Source organism: Eptesicus fuscus, chromosome 2, assembly GCF_027574615.1.
Source record: "Eptesicus fuscus isolate TK198812 chromosome 2, DD_ASM_mEF_20220401, whole genome shotgun sequence".
Taxonomy (NCBI): domain Eukaryota; kingdom Metazoa; phylum Chordata; class Mammalia; order Chiroptera; family Vespertilionidae; genus Eptesicus; species Eptesicus fuscus.
The window spans coordinates 70695478-70710820 of NC_072474.1; the positions used below are offsets into that span (position 1 = coordinate 70695478).

The 15343-nt window shown below is 37.8% G+C and overlaps 1 protein-coding gene across 1 annotated transcript in view; it reads right to left on the reverse strand.

Annotated features, from left to right (window-relative positions):
* Window positions 1–15343, reverse strand: part of MTHFD2L (methylenetetrahydrofolate dehydrogenase (NADP+ dependent) 2 like) — a 97946-nt gene that overhangs the window by 23048 nt on the left and 59555 nt on the right. The window contains exon 6 of the mRNA XM_054728353.1: window positions 3368–3493. Within this exon, the coding sequence (XP_054584328.1) occupies window positions 3368–3493 (126 nt within the window). The remainder of the gene's footprint in view (window positions 1–3367; window positions 3494–15343) is intronic.

Genomic DNA, 15343 nt, shown 5'->3' on the forward strand with positions numbered 1-15343 from the left:
TAGTACGGCCCAATTCAGCTGCGGTTGGCCTGCCCTCTGTTGCTACCCCATCAATCTGGCATCCCAGCCTCACCCCTAACCTGTCCTGGGACATTCTATACATGTCCATAAGTTTGCCTTCAGTAAATCCCTTTAGCTGTATATCTAGAGTCTTTTAAATGGCAAATGGAGACACTGTCAATATCTCCTGATCAGCTATTTCAAATTTCCCCTTCAGTATCATCACTGTTCATTTCTTTCCTGGCAATTCCCTCTTTCCATGATCTGTGTTTGTAAAATGTCATGAGGTCTATCACTGGGGGATAAGGAGTCAACAGAACTGTGCACTTTATTATCTGAACTGAATGTGCCAGAGCCAATCACCAACAGACTTAGAAACTTGTGACGTGATTGGTCACAACCCACATTTGATATTTACATAATACTTTCTGGACTAAGGACCTAGCAGTGAAGTTTGCACTTTATGCAATTAGAGTTAACATACCACTAAAATTCAGACCTCTTTGCTGGGGGACTGGTGTTACGTAGCTAAATTATGGTAACTGAAATCTCTGCACATCAGAACCAAGCAAACTGAGGACTGCTATACACCAAAGCATTGTCCAGGCACATTTGAAACTTGATATATACATATCCTGGGGGTGAAATAAAAAAGTGACTTCATGTATTAACCAAGTAAAGTACAAAACAGTGGAGATATAGCAAGGGTGGGGAATGTCTGGCCCGTGGGCCGTATAAGGCCTGTGAAATCATTTGGCCTGGCCCTGCCAAGCCATTAGGGGTGAATTAATTAAATGTTTGACCAAATATAGCAGGCTAATTTTTAAGTTGATAATTTTGTATGGCCCTCGAATTATGTTATAAATATCCCAATGGCCCTTGGCAGAAAGAAGTTCCCCCACTCCTGCAATAAAGGGTAGATATTGTAAGAGTCTGGCTGTGAACAAATGGTGCTACATGACTATGTCATCTCAGGCAAGATGCCCAGGGTCTGTGTGCCTCTGTAAACTGGGGATAGTGACAATACCTACGTTATGGGGTTCATAATAAATTAATAATTAATGTAAGAGGATGAGAACAGTGCCTAGCACATCGAAAGCATCTCAAACACTAGCTACTGTTATTACTAAATGAAGAACCAATACAAGATGGTAGCCCCATGTAGAAAAGCCTCTCATATTTTCTTTTCCCTCAATATAATTTTCTGCTAGATTTTCCTGTCACCTCTTTAAGAATATTGGCAAATCTGTGACTGAGGTGTGGTAGGGAATTGTTTGAGCAGTGGTGGAGAGATGGACAATTGTTTCTCTCAATGTCACCTTTAGTCCTGACCACCATACAATGCCATTACCCTAGAAAGGGTTATTCTATTCTATTCTGGGCTCAAAAGGAAGAGAAAGATAAAAGAGAATGAAGCAGAGGAAAATTGAGAACAGGAAACTTTCATAGATGAAGAAAGATGTGCTCTAGAGAAAATAATAACTACAACAAAACAAAAACCTGACATTACAGTAAAAAACAAATAGGGTATTTTTATGTTTCCTTCCAAGAACTATAGTTAATGGAAGCCTTATAAAATATCACTCTTTTGAGAGAGTGATTCAAAACTGAGGCCAAAACATCTAATAATGAATAGGCATCTGGATTTTCTTAGAAATAAAATAGATAAAATGATTCCTGGCTTTATAAATCATTAAATTTGCAATTATTTACATACTTTTAATATTCTTCTAATAGGGTCATTGATGAAATTATTCTTTAAAAAAGTATTCCCATCAAAGTAATCTACTTGACGTTGTCCTGTTTCCTTTATTAGTAAGCCAAAGATTTCAGCAAGGACAATTTCCTTCAGCACTTGATTTTATCTACATCCATTTTGTTGATCTTGGCCATAGTTCTAGTGAAACTTTCACCAATACTCACAAGGCAGCCACACTTTCCCTGTGGCAATTAGCAGCCAAACACTACCTTATAAGTTTTGTGTCACAACCCAAGTTAAAAGTTCCTCCTTCTCAGCCAAGGGATCAGCCCTCACCTCAGGTTAAGTCCCAAAGAACAACCTGAAGAACGACATGTCGAAACCTACCACTTGCCTGCTCCTCTGGGTGGCTGAGTCATGGCCTTCATGGCAAGGCCTTCTTTACTAAGTCCAGGTCTTCCTTAGGCCGCCAGCTCCATGAACCAGCAATGCAGCAAGAGTGAGATTTTTCAATCAGATGGGTGTATTTTATGATAGAATCGGAAAAATCTGACTGTACAAACATTTATGGGGTTTTACACAATCATTTGGTAGCACTCAGTTGAATGTACAATATATACCAAGCATTAGGGCTAGAAGGAGCCATTCTATCATTTAACTGATAATAACACCAATGCCCAGAGAGGTTGCAAAGTTAGTGGGTTAGAATACCAGGTCTAAAAGCACCTCTTCAGAGTCCCAGACAAACGCTCTTTCCTGTTCATTTCATAGCTTGTTTCTCTATGTCATTTCCCTTTTTTATTTCATTATATACTTTGATACACAACCACAATTGAATTTAATAGATTCTACCAAGTGGAGTAGTCTGCCACCTGAAGTGCACTAAGCATATGCACTCACCCCTAAATGCTCATTTTAAAATATTTTCAGACTATCCTCATGAGCAAAAAGATATTCTTAGCTAAACATAAGAATGCATGGAAATGATCTAAGACCAACAAACTATCATATAAGAGAAGGGTCTTATAAGATGTGGTGAACTGCTGGGGAAGTTTGTCCCACAAGCACAGTCAAGGTTATGAACTGAAAACATCCCAGCTTTTCTTGCCTCAAGCTGGTGATCATGTGCTGTCTATGCCATCTGGATGCATCATAAGTGTGTGGTGATTTTTACAATAAACACAGGGTAACTGTAATGTTATCAAGAAGCAGAATTACAGTGCAAAAAAAATAGGAAATAGGGTCAAGACTTGAAATATATTCTCATTCTTTCAAGTTGAGACATTCAAATAAATTATTGTTATCTGACATTAGTGACTGAACATGAAAAGTGAAATAAAGGAATGAGGTCATTTCCTAAAGAGATCAACAGATACACATAACACACACATATACACACAGACACACATGTTCATTTGGAGCCAGCTTGCTGGACTGGGAGCTCCATCCATGCAAGGAGCCTGTGACAGCCTAGGAGGGCAGCCGTGTGCGGTTTGATAAGCTCCACCTGCACTTCGCTCTTACTCACCGTGCTGCCCTCAGAGGAAGGAGTTACACTGATTAATAATATTGCCACCATCAAATAGAAACTTTCTCTTTCTACTATCAAAACATGAAAAATACAATCTTTCTTTACCTTTACTTATCAAGAATGATATAATTTATTACCTTCAAAGTCCACATCTCCAACTAATTTTATCTTTTCTGTTACTGGGTCGTGGACATAGTTGATACCCACATCAATTACAGCAGCGCCTTCTTTAATCATATCAGATGTGATCAGCTTTGGAATACCTAGAAGCAAAACAGAGTTGTAAAACACTCTAGAAAAGACTTAAAATTGGTGATGAGTATAAAAAAGATTTACACATCTAATATTTTTGTTGCCATGGCTTTAAAAAAATACACAATAAAAACTCTTCCTAAAACAACAACAACAAAAACTGCTCCTAACTGTATTGATCATTTCTGACCAAGCAGAAGAAATGTGGGCTTCTGTGGATAAGACCCTGCCAGGATTTGCCCTGTCACCTTTAAGAATGCCTACCAGACTTCTTCAAATGAGTACCTGTTTGAGCAGCCTTCTTTAGTATTTTGTGTACTATAAATGGCTTGGGGAGAATACGGAGATGAATGAGGCTCCTTCTGAGGTTTAGTGGAGTGAAAACAACTTGGAAATTGGAGGCAGACAAAGAGAAGAAAGGGAGGGAGGGAGGAAAAGTATAGAAAATAATGATGATAATAATTCATATTCCTCAGGGTTATGGTAAACTGTAAAGTGCCATACACATACTCCAAATGTGAAATGCTATCTTGAGCTTTCTTTTTATTTGTTCTTGGTTTTTCTGATTATAGAGTATATGTCTCCATCCCAGTTTGAAAGATAGTTTTACAGAGATCTTATGTCACCATCTATTTTCTGTATTTTCAAATTTTATCTCAAGTACAATACCAGCAAATGGCTAATGTTCTAGTTTTTTGGTTATTAATCAACAAACCATTTCCAAACGTAGTGTCTTAAAACAGCAATTTATTATGTTTCATGGTTCTGGGGGTTGACTGAGCTCAGCTGGATGGATCTTCCTGGGGGTCTTTCAGATAAATGGAGTCACAGTGGCTGAGGCTGGAGTCACCTGAAGATGTGACTGGCCGATTTCCACGGAGGCTCATTCACACGTCTGCAGTTGATGCTCACAGTTGGCTGAGCTCAGCTAGGGCTGTCAGTTGGGGCCTATAGGCATGACTACTCCATGTGGCTAAGGCTTCTCACAGCCTGGCAGGTCGCTTCCTGGAATGAGTTTTCCAAGAATCAGGAAGTAGAAGCTGCCAGTCACTTAAGGCTGAAACCTGGAAACTGGCACAATGTCACTTCTGCTATATTCTACTCTAGAATCCACTTAGATTTAAGAGGGGGGTAGAGACTCCACTTCTCAGTGGGAGGAGAATCAGAGAATTTGTGGCCAACTTTACCACAATGCCTCTGGTGGGCATCGTGTCTGGTAGGTGATTTACTCACCTTCACATTCTACATCCTTTGCAGGAAAAGAGCTACGTGTTGTGTTTTCAGAGGCTTTATACTAGCATCTGAATGTATTCATTTAAGTATTCCAGATGGCTTAAATGTAACCTCATGACATAGGATTTTCAGTGTTAGTAGGAATGTAAAGGCTATAAAGAAATAGTCAGTGTCAAAATAGATATAGTTATCTCATAGGTCCCTCAGTCACATAATGATATTATAACCAATGAAGCATCAATGGAGATATTTTCCTCCTGCTTTCCCATTCTGTCCCACAGACCTCTTCCTTTTTATTGGTTCTAGAATAGAAATTTAGGATTGCTCCAAGATAATAATAAAGTCCTGTTTCTTCCTGGCATTCAATAGAAAAAGAAAATGTGCACTCATATGACTGCAGGAAATATTTTAAGATGAAAATGTTGATGACATACTTATTAAAATCTAACTACTATGCTTTTGAAATACTTATTAAATTCTAGCTACTATACTCTCCTTCCCAGTTGTAACTGTTCATAATAATTTTTCAGAAAATATCAGATTGGCAATGGACAAATGTACAATTTTCAAAGTAGGGGAAATCTGAGCTTGATTTTAATTCCCAGGAAAATTACAAAATACAAAAAACTTAAATGTATGTTTATTTTTTTCTGATATGATGTTATATACATTTATTGTGGGAAATATCTAAAAATTTTAACATAAGAATAAAAATCAATATAATCTTGCCATCCAAATATAATAAATATATTTTTATTGCATTTATTTCTAGGATTTCAAAATATTTCTATATTGGATATAAAATATGATGTCTGTAATTTTGTTTATATTGTGCTTCACTATATATCTTAACACTTTGTCATTAAAATTAAATTGTGAGCATTTTCCCATTTCATCAATTATTTAAAATTTAAAAACCACATGAAATAACTTATAATGTGGATTACCATATTAAATTATTCAGCCTTGCATTTGTTCCAATATTTTATTGTTATACATAATGCAGTGATGATCATTTATGTTCAGGAAACTACAGATGATTTCTTAATTGAAGCATCAAATTTGAACCCTTATTAACAGCATGGAAAAACATGGATTGGATGAAAACTCTTATTGGTACAGTCATAGCTGTTTAAATAACATATTCTAAACTGTTGATCAATGCATCTGTAAGGTCCATTGAGGTATTCCATGAAAAGTGTTTGTCAGTGACATTTTCAAAATGTTTATAAAGAACTCTGAAGAACACATTGGCATGGTGATAGTTATTTTCCCCTTGTCTACCTCCAGGTCCATATTCTACCCTTCTCTGACCTACTCTATGCACAGCTGAGGCTGATCCTTACAGAGGTCTTGTGTGCTTCCTACCACTCTCCGGACCCTGTCAGAGCCATGAGAACAGGCTCCAGCTGGTCTGCTGGAGGATACAAATCCTGTGGAGGAGAGCTGAGTTGTCTCAGCTGAGACCATCCTAGACCAGTCAGCCTCCAGCCAATGCTTGAGTGCCCGGTCAAGATCAGAGAAACAAGCCAAAGTCACCATAACTGACCCACTGAACCACAGACTCATGAGAATTTTCTTTTAAATATTATTGTTTAAAGTGACTGAATTGGTGGTATTTTTGTTTTTGTTTTTTTTGTTTGTTTGTTTGTTTTAGATAGCAGTAACTGCATAACCTACATTCACAAATGATACAAAATTGGATAGAATAATTTGTAGGTAGCCACTTTGAAATAATGAACTATAAGTAGCATGAATTTGAAAATAAATAAATATATAATTCTGAGGTGCTGTACTTGATTAAAACTCATTAAAAACTATTAGGCTATGATGCTAAGACAAATAGTGTCCAGATACAAGGAAGTAATGTTTTCCATTGTATTTTTAGCAGACTCTTTCTGGAAGCATTGGCTGTAATCTAGAGAAGAATAATTAGAAAGGATCTAGAATTTATGTTATAAGAAGCAAATGCACCCTAACCAGTTTGGCTCAGTGAATAGAGTGTCGGCCTGCAGATAGAAGGGTCCCAGGTTCGATAACGGTCAAGGGCATGTACCTTGGTTGCGGGCACATCCCCAGTAGGGAGTGTACAAGAGGCAGCTGAATCGATGTTTCTCTCTCATCGATGTTTCTAACTCTCTATCCCTCTCCTTTCCTCTCTGTAAAAAATCAATAAAATATATTTTAAAAAAAGAAGTAAATGCTATCAAATGAGTTAGCTCAACTGTTTATCTGCAACAATATAAAAAAGATTGTGCCACAATGTAAAGTAACTGTATCATTAACTACACTGTTTAGCACTATTTAATTCAGCTAGCTTTATTTTTCCATAGCAAGACTTTTTCAATGAAGGCAAGAGGATGTTGATTTATATTCTGGCACAGCTCCCAGAGGACCTATAACATATAGTTCTCAAAGTGTGAGAAATAATCATGGACCAGTCCTAGTCCACACATTGACTACCTCTGAAATAGAGGAATGGTTGGATAAACTCAGGCTGACTATCTCAGGAAAAAAATACAACCAAATTCAAAACTCAATAATTGTGGTAGTGTCTTCAATATGTTAAACTGAACAGAAAATATATTTATTCTGTATGTTTTCAGAGGGAAGAATAAAGGAAGGAGGGAACAAAGGAAGATAATAGATTTTAGATTAACATAGAGTTCAGCATGTTTTAAGGATAATAAAATACGCTTCAAAGAGAAACTTTATATTGTATTTATTCCTCATTACAAATATTCACAACAGGGTAAAAATGGGATAGAATTGGGAAGGTAAGTGATTCCTTCCAACTCTATGATTTAAACATTCTCTTTTGTCTAGTCATACTGAAAAAAAAATGTTTCTTCTCACAATTAATTCATTTCTGAACCCTTGTAGACTTCTGACTAAATAAAGGTCCAACTAAAGAAAAGAAAGATATTAAAAATTCACTTAATGATTAAAATTTTGATAGACATAAAAATCTATTTTTATGTTAAATATTCTAAGTCATCCATTTACATTATTGTCTTATAGAGGCAAATGATTGATATAGCTAGTTCCCAAAGTATACAAGTGCAATATATTTAAATCCTTATCACTTGATAATAGTGAAAGGGCATTAAAAGCTATTTAAATGTTTGGTAAAGAAAAGACATACATATCATTAGGATGTGGAGTCAGATTTTTTTTTCTTGTTGTAAAGTTGAAAATGATTTCAAGAGAATATTTCCTATGAGCTTTATGTTTTTTTTATGTGTGATAATTCCATGGAAGCCTATCCTTAATTCTTATATAATTTGAAGGCTCAAGTATTATATGTGAGAACCGAAACCATCCACACCCATTAGCTTACTGTGAACATTAACATGACTTTACTATTCCACTGTCTTCACCAACATGACTTTATTACTAGTATTCCAGGAAACTCTCGCTCAGAAAGATAAAAGTTGCAAGTAATTTTATATTAGGAACTTACAGAAAAATTCATTTTAATTAACATCAAACTGTCTGACTTTTCAGTAGATAGCATCAAATGGCTGTTCTCCAAGATAGTTAGAAAACCTTGTTTCAAAACCCTCTCCTTGTTTTGTCTACCAATCCTAAACTTTTATATTATGGTCCTTACCCAATCTTAATCAAGCCTATGCATAAAAAGACTTGTCTTAACGCAAACTTCAACATTTCCTAGATATCCCAACTTTGCTTCCACAACCTAAGATGCTACTAAAGTAATCTGGAACCCAGAAGATAAAAATAAATCCCTGATTTGTGGAATTTGATGATTTGTTTGGTAGAAATATTTCTATATTGGCTAACTTCGAGTTACCAAGGTGACATCACTGAACATGGAATTGGAAATAAATGCTCAGGATCCAGCTACTCAGGCTGATCAGAGCTAGCTCCAGCACACCACGGCTTCTAAGGTGCTTTCCCATACTTCAGTAACCATAAACTCAGATTCGTCTTATCAATGGATTGTTTGGGTGATATGTGGGAAGAGCCAGCATTCAACAATATTGGGGATCCACGAAGATCTAATTAAGAACTTCTCTTGTCCATGATCCAAGACCTCAACTTGGAAACCATGAATGCCCTCTGTGGCCCCTTGAGCCTCTTGCTGGGACAGGGAGCTGTTGGTCTCTCTGGGAATTTGAGTCTCTCATTGAGTCTGAACTGACCTATTTTCATTACAGCTCCCCAAATGCTGAATTTATTTTGTCTTCTATGAATAAGAAGCCCCTTTTAGGAATCCGTTAATTACACAGTCAGTTAAAAAATGTTTATCCTTGTTGGAGATGGGTCTTATTACTTACAACACAATGTGGTTTTGTCTCTCTAATTTTTTATTCCATATCTATAAGGGAAATTTTCACAGGAAGGAGATGGAGGTAAATTGAATGAATCTATTTTTCAAAATGACCCCAAGGACCAAAGAATTCATTGTCTTTTGAACTTTGGAAAATCCTATAGAAAAATTTTGCCTCAGGTTCCTTAGCAAGATTTTATGAGAACTTTCTTCAGTCTTGTTTTGCTTTTATTTTCTGTGAAATCTCTCCAGGCCTTTCTATCTGCTGGGAACTGCAAATCAGTAGAGTCGGTTGGCATCTGGAGATGGGCTAGAAATTAGGCGGTTTTGTGTGTGTGTGTGTCGGAGGGGGTGGGGGAGAAAGGGGGTTGAGGCACAAGGAACACAAGCAGCACTTTCAATTGACCAGTCCTAGACTCCCCTTACCTCAGTCTAAACTTAAGACCGTGCCCCTCTGAGGTAATTACTGCTTCTTACATGTATTTTTAGACCATATCCCAAATTCTTATCCTTACCTTCTAAATGGCATCATTTTACCAAGGATAATTTAGAACTGTAGTAACCATTCAGAGGAACTTTTGATGTACACAAAAGTGTTCATTTGAGAGGTCTTTTAGAACATAAAGGAATAAAATTCCAAATATTCAATGGTCTGCATTATTAAATGATTTTGAGGGCATATCCAAAGGTATTCAGATTCCAAAATTATTCCCTTAAAATATGTCTTGGCCAAGGCAAAAAAAAAAAAGAAGAAGAAAAAAAAGAGAAAAACTAAAAATGTTCTCTCATCTAGCTCCTTCCAAATCTCAGCACAAATCTAATAGTCTTTATCTTATTATTCCTCTTTCCCCCGAGCTATGTTTCTCCATTTCCTTCTGACTCGTTCCTTTTCCCTCCTGGCTGGCCAAAAACCTCCAAGTACAATTACCTCATAAAGTTAAATTCCCCTTGGAGTAGAGAAAACCTCTTAGGTTTTAAGATTTAGTCTTTGTTCTAAGCCAAAAGCCACATTGAAACCTTTTGCAAAGGTTAGAAAAAGAAATTTTGCAGAGGAATTAGGAATACTTTTGTATTTAGTAGTTTTCAAAATTATCATATCAGTTGTCTGAATTCCTGATAAAACCTATCCACTCTATATTCTGGGATATCCAGTAACGTATAAAATTTAATTGTTACACACTTATATTATCAACATTAAAAATTCTAGCTTATAAATATAATTATACACTAAAGTCCAACATAAGTTTATGGAGTTATGGTGTTTTTTTCCTCAAGACAATCCACTTATAAATTTATTTCTGGCAGTAGAAAAAGGCCTATTATTAATGCATATTTTCAAAAATAACTACTTTAGGATGAACTATTCTCAACAGGAAATTTAGTAAAAAAGATTTCTGATTCAGTTAAGATTTTTCTGCTGTGGGTGAAAATTACTTTGATAAGTAGCCTAACCAATGGATGATCTACACAGAACTACACTATTTCAAAAGTTATGACTTTTTTGTTAAGTGACTGCAAATCTGTTATTTTATAATTCCTTATATAAGAAATAAGAAATTAATCACCAGTGCTATCTTAGCAAAATAAACTAAATAAATATAATGTTTTAAAAAACAATACCAATACCTCAAGTACACACCAAACATGATTCTACACCCTAAGAGCTAAATTTACTGATATGAAGGTACAACCATTACCCCTTGAGTAAGTGTCAGGCTATATCTTTATTCTTACAATTTAGAATCCAATTTTCATATGCCTATTTGACAATGTCTGAATTGAGTTCACATGAATTACAAAAACATTAATCCTTTCCCAATGAATCCTCCTATCATAGTCATCTTAAAGTCTTTATGAAATAGCTCAGTCAAGGCATCCTGATAAAAGGAAGTTCCATATTTACACAAATTTAATTAGTAGAGTTCAAAGAGCTATGCAAACATTATCTAATTAAACTTCACAACAATTCAGTGAAGCAAGAGAAGGTTGACCCATTATCCTCATTCACAGAAGAGAGATTTGAGGTGCTGAGAGGCTAAGTGATTTCTTAGTTTCACAATGATGAGTCAGAGGTGAGACTGGGAACAAAACCAGAACTCCTGTTTGGATGTAAAAGTAACACCATGAAAATGCTTATTCAGGTGGGTTGTTCCTTTAGCTGGAAGCTGTCCGACTACATAAATTACAAGAGTAATTGCAATGGAATTTGTATTAATGCATATGTTTCTTTCTAGATTAGAAGTTTTTTCTTCAGCATTATTGCTCCGAAAGCAGTTAGATAACAGCTATATGCAACCTAGCTAAATATAATCTACAGTAGTAGTAAGAATGCCTCAGTGTCTTCCCCCAAGAGTCTTCCTGCACATCTTCTAGAAGTGCTTATAAACCAGTGAGTGAGTGGCAATGACCACAGGGCATATCCCCTTTTCTCTCTTTCCCTGGCTTCTTGGTTCCTATCTGATCCCTGTTTGGTTTATGATGTTTCTCATGAGAATAATGTCCATACCAAGGACAATCTCTGGATGCTTCCAGCTTCTAATCCTTTGGGTGCCAGAACAGTACTGGGTTCCTTTGTTCTCAGAAAGTTATGAGTCACTCTTGAATATTTCAATCAGCTTCTACCTGGAACCTTTTCTCTGTAAAGTCCAGTGGACATGTGAGGGCAAGATGTGTGCTGCATTTTTCGTCTTCCCATCAACTAAACCTTGCTCCCTTCAAATGGACAATGGTGCATTTGGGGCATGGGTGGAGGTTGGGTGCCTATGAGGGCAATAGGCAAGAATTTACATTACCAACCACCATGCTATATCTACACTAATAAAAGAGTAACATGCTACTTGACTGTACCTTTGTGACACCCACCAGCCAATCAGTAGTGAGAATGCAAATTAACCAAACAAAGATGGCAGGTTAATTTGCATACACAGGCACCAAGCGGCCAGGGGTGGGGTGGGATGCTTCGCACCACCACAGCTGCTCCTAGCCTCTGAGCAGCGTGGGAAGGCGGAAAGGTGACTCCAAGCAGGAGTAGAAAGGCAGCTCCGGCCAGAGCGAAGGCGGTGCTGGCAGCCAGGGGAAGGAAGGCCCATTCTTGCACAAATCTTCGTGCATAAGGTCTCTAGTATAGAGTGTAAAACTCAATGGAATTTATATGGTTATAATAATCTGGTTATTTAACAGGAAAGATATAAAGGGAAGACTAGATAATATAAGAATGCCATTTATATAGGTTTGTCAAGAAGTTGCAGTTAACATTGTCCAAGTCTGCTCCCCTCATATTGTTTGGGGAAGGGATTGGACAATAGACATGCCCAGTAAGGTCTGGGTGACATGGGAAGATGCTTTCCTGTCAGTCACACCTGGGAGCAAGTCAGTGGCCAGAATCAGCATGGCCAATGCAAGGGCACGAAATTGAATATTTAAACTCCTGGACAAAGGAATGCTCTTGACTCTTAGATCTTGGCCCTCTAGCTGTCTTGGGATTCCTGTTGTTGCAGGGTGAACACTCTCCAGCATTTGTCCATGTGGCCCATGGCCATGTGGACTCCATACAGTAAACTGATGGACTTTAATTAGTCTAATGCTGAATTGGACCTGGCTGCAATGTGGAACGGAGACTCTGGACACTGGCCCTCCTTTTGGTTTTGCTGGTTTTTGAGACTGGACTAAGGAATATGGAACGTTGGACCCCAGAAATGTAATCCCATGCAAATGAAGTCTTTTATTATATATCTCATTTTCCTGCGGGGGCTTCTGAAAATGCTTATTTCAGTGATGCCCCAAGATTCTGAATCCCACGACTGACGGGGAAATTTGGCCCACTCATTTCTCTGGTAACAACAGTATTTAAGGTGATGGCTTTGGCCATTTTAAGGATTACTCAATTTTCCTGGGTCGGTCCCATGTACACAGGATGTTACATGTTATCAAACTTTTTTCTCCTGTTAATCTGTCTTATGTTCATTTAATTACCAGACCAGACAAAGAACCTAGAAGGGAAGAAGGGAATGATTTTTCCATTCCTAGAGACTGAAGAGAGATGAAGATAGGGAATATATGAAATGAAGTCATTTTAACTAACCTGTTAAAATTATTAACATTATGAAGATTGGGGCATGAGGAAAGACTTCATTCTCCTTCTAACTATCCTGGGAACTTAAATTTTTTTGAACTTTCCACATCCTGTATAAATGCCTAGATACACATCTGGACTTCCATTTAACCCACTAATTACCCACTGACAAACTCCTGTGTCCAGGCCACCTGATTATCCCCTGAAGGACTCACATATTCATTTACCTGACATCCATTAGCCAGAATGCCTGACACCTGCTGATATCCTTAGACTAATCCTAGGGGTAAGAATACAGGATGAATAATTCTCAAGAATGTACTTTATACTATAAGAACTTTAATTCTTTCTTTCTTCTTTTAAACACTTCTGTGTATTTGCCTATCTGTGTTCTCAGTTTGCAAACTCTAAAACCCTTAAGTAAATCTCTAATTTATTTCTAGAAAAGCATCCAGACTAGTTTTGAGTTTGTTCTACAAGCCTATTACAGTGCTTGTTTGTTTAAAAAAAAATGCAGCCTCCACATGTGCAAATTAGGCTAACTGCATTTCTTTTTCATTCACCACACAAAGTATTGCTCTAAAAATACTGCTAGACAATTATTGACATAGAGAATATTAAACTTAGTGATTGCATGATACGTCAAATTACTATTTTATTAACATATATTTATGATTATCCATGACAAAAATACTAGCCATGGCAACTATAAAGTGCATGTTTAACTTTCCCTATTCCCTTGTTGGAGTAAAAGACTCAGGTTTAAACCTCGGGCTTTTATAGATTAATACCAGAGTAACCTTGGAGAACTACCTATCTAAGCCTCAGTTTACAGTAGTTGATAAGAATGGATAGAGAAGTATATATATATAGTGTGAAAGTGCTTAGCACATTGCCTGGCATATAAAAAATACCCTGTACATGCTTACAGTATAGCAAAGTTATGTACATATTATCCTGGACAAAACATTTAGAAGAAAAGAAAGTTACTGTACATGCATATGTTGTGTTATAATTTGGTAGTTTTCAAACTGTTAGTTGTGATACATTACTGGGTCATAAAATAATCCAGTGGCAATCAACATTTGTTTCAAAGAAATAGCACAACATGATGATGTAGCATGGCATAAATCAAAGAGCAAGACATATACTAGTACTAAAGTATTCTTTTGTATGTGTAAGTTTTATCCTATCTAATAAAAGAGTAATATGCAAATTGACTGTCACTCCAAGACACAAGATGGCCACCCCCAGTGGTCAAAGATGGCTGCCCCCATGTGGACACAAGATGGCCACCACAAGATAGCCTGCAGGGGAGGGCAGTTGTGGGTAAAAGGGGTGACCAGGCCAGCAGAAGAGGGTAGTTGGAGATGATCAGGCTGGCAGAGGAGGGCAGTTGGGGGAGACCAGGCCAGCAAGGGAGGGCAGTTGGGGGGTACCTAGACCTGCAGGGGAGGGCATTTGGGGGGACCATGCCTGCAGGGGAGGGAAGTTGGGGGGGGGAACAAGGCCTGCAGGGGAAGGCAGTTGGGGGGACCAGGCCAGCAAGAGAGGGCAGTTGAGGGGAACCCAGGCCTACAGGGGAGAGCATTTGGGGGAGACCAGGCCTGCAGGGAGGGCAGTTGAGGGAGATCAAGCCAGCAGGGAGGGAAGTTAGGGGTGACCAGGCCAGCAGAGGAGGGCAGTTAGAGGTGATCAGGCTGGCAGGGGAGTGGTTAGGGGTGATCAGGCTTGGCAGGCAGAAGTGGTTAGGGTCAATCAGGCAGAGGCAGGCAAGTGGTTGGGAGCCAGCAGTCCAGTAAGAGGAATGTCTGACCGCCTGTTTAGGCCCGATTCTGGTGGGATGGCGCCTAAACGGGCGGTCGGACATCCCTCAAGGGGTCCCAGATTCGAGAGGGTGCAGGCTGGGCTGAGGGACATATATACATATGTGTATGATACTGTATATCATACACATATGTATTTGTTCCACACTTTTACTCACCCTGCCAACATTTGATTTCATCAGATTTTTTATTCTTTGCCAATTTAATGTATGAAAAATTATCTAATTTTGAGTTTATGTTTGTCTGATTATTCGTGACATCAAGTCATCTTTCATATATTTATTAGTCAATTGTACATTGGGCTCTGTCTAGATAACGGATAACTCATAAATTTAAAAACAAATACATAGTACCCTTGGCAGGTGTGCTCAATAATTAGAGCATTGGCCCATGCACTGAAGGGTTGCAGGTTCAATTCCTGGTCAAGGGCAGGTAC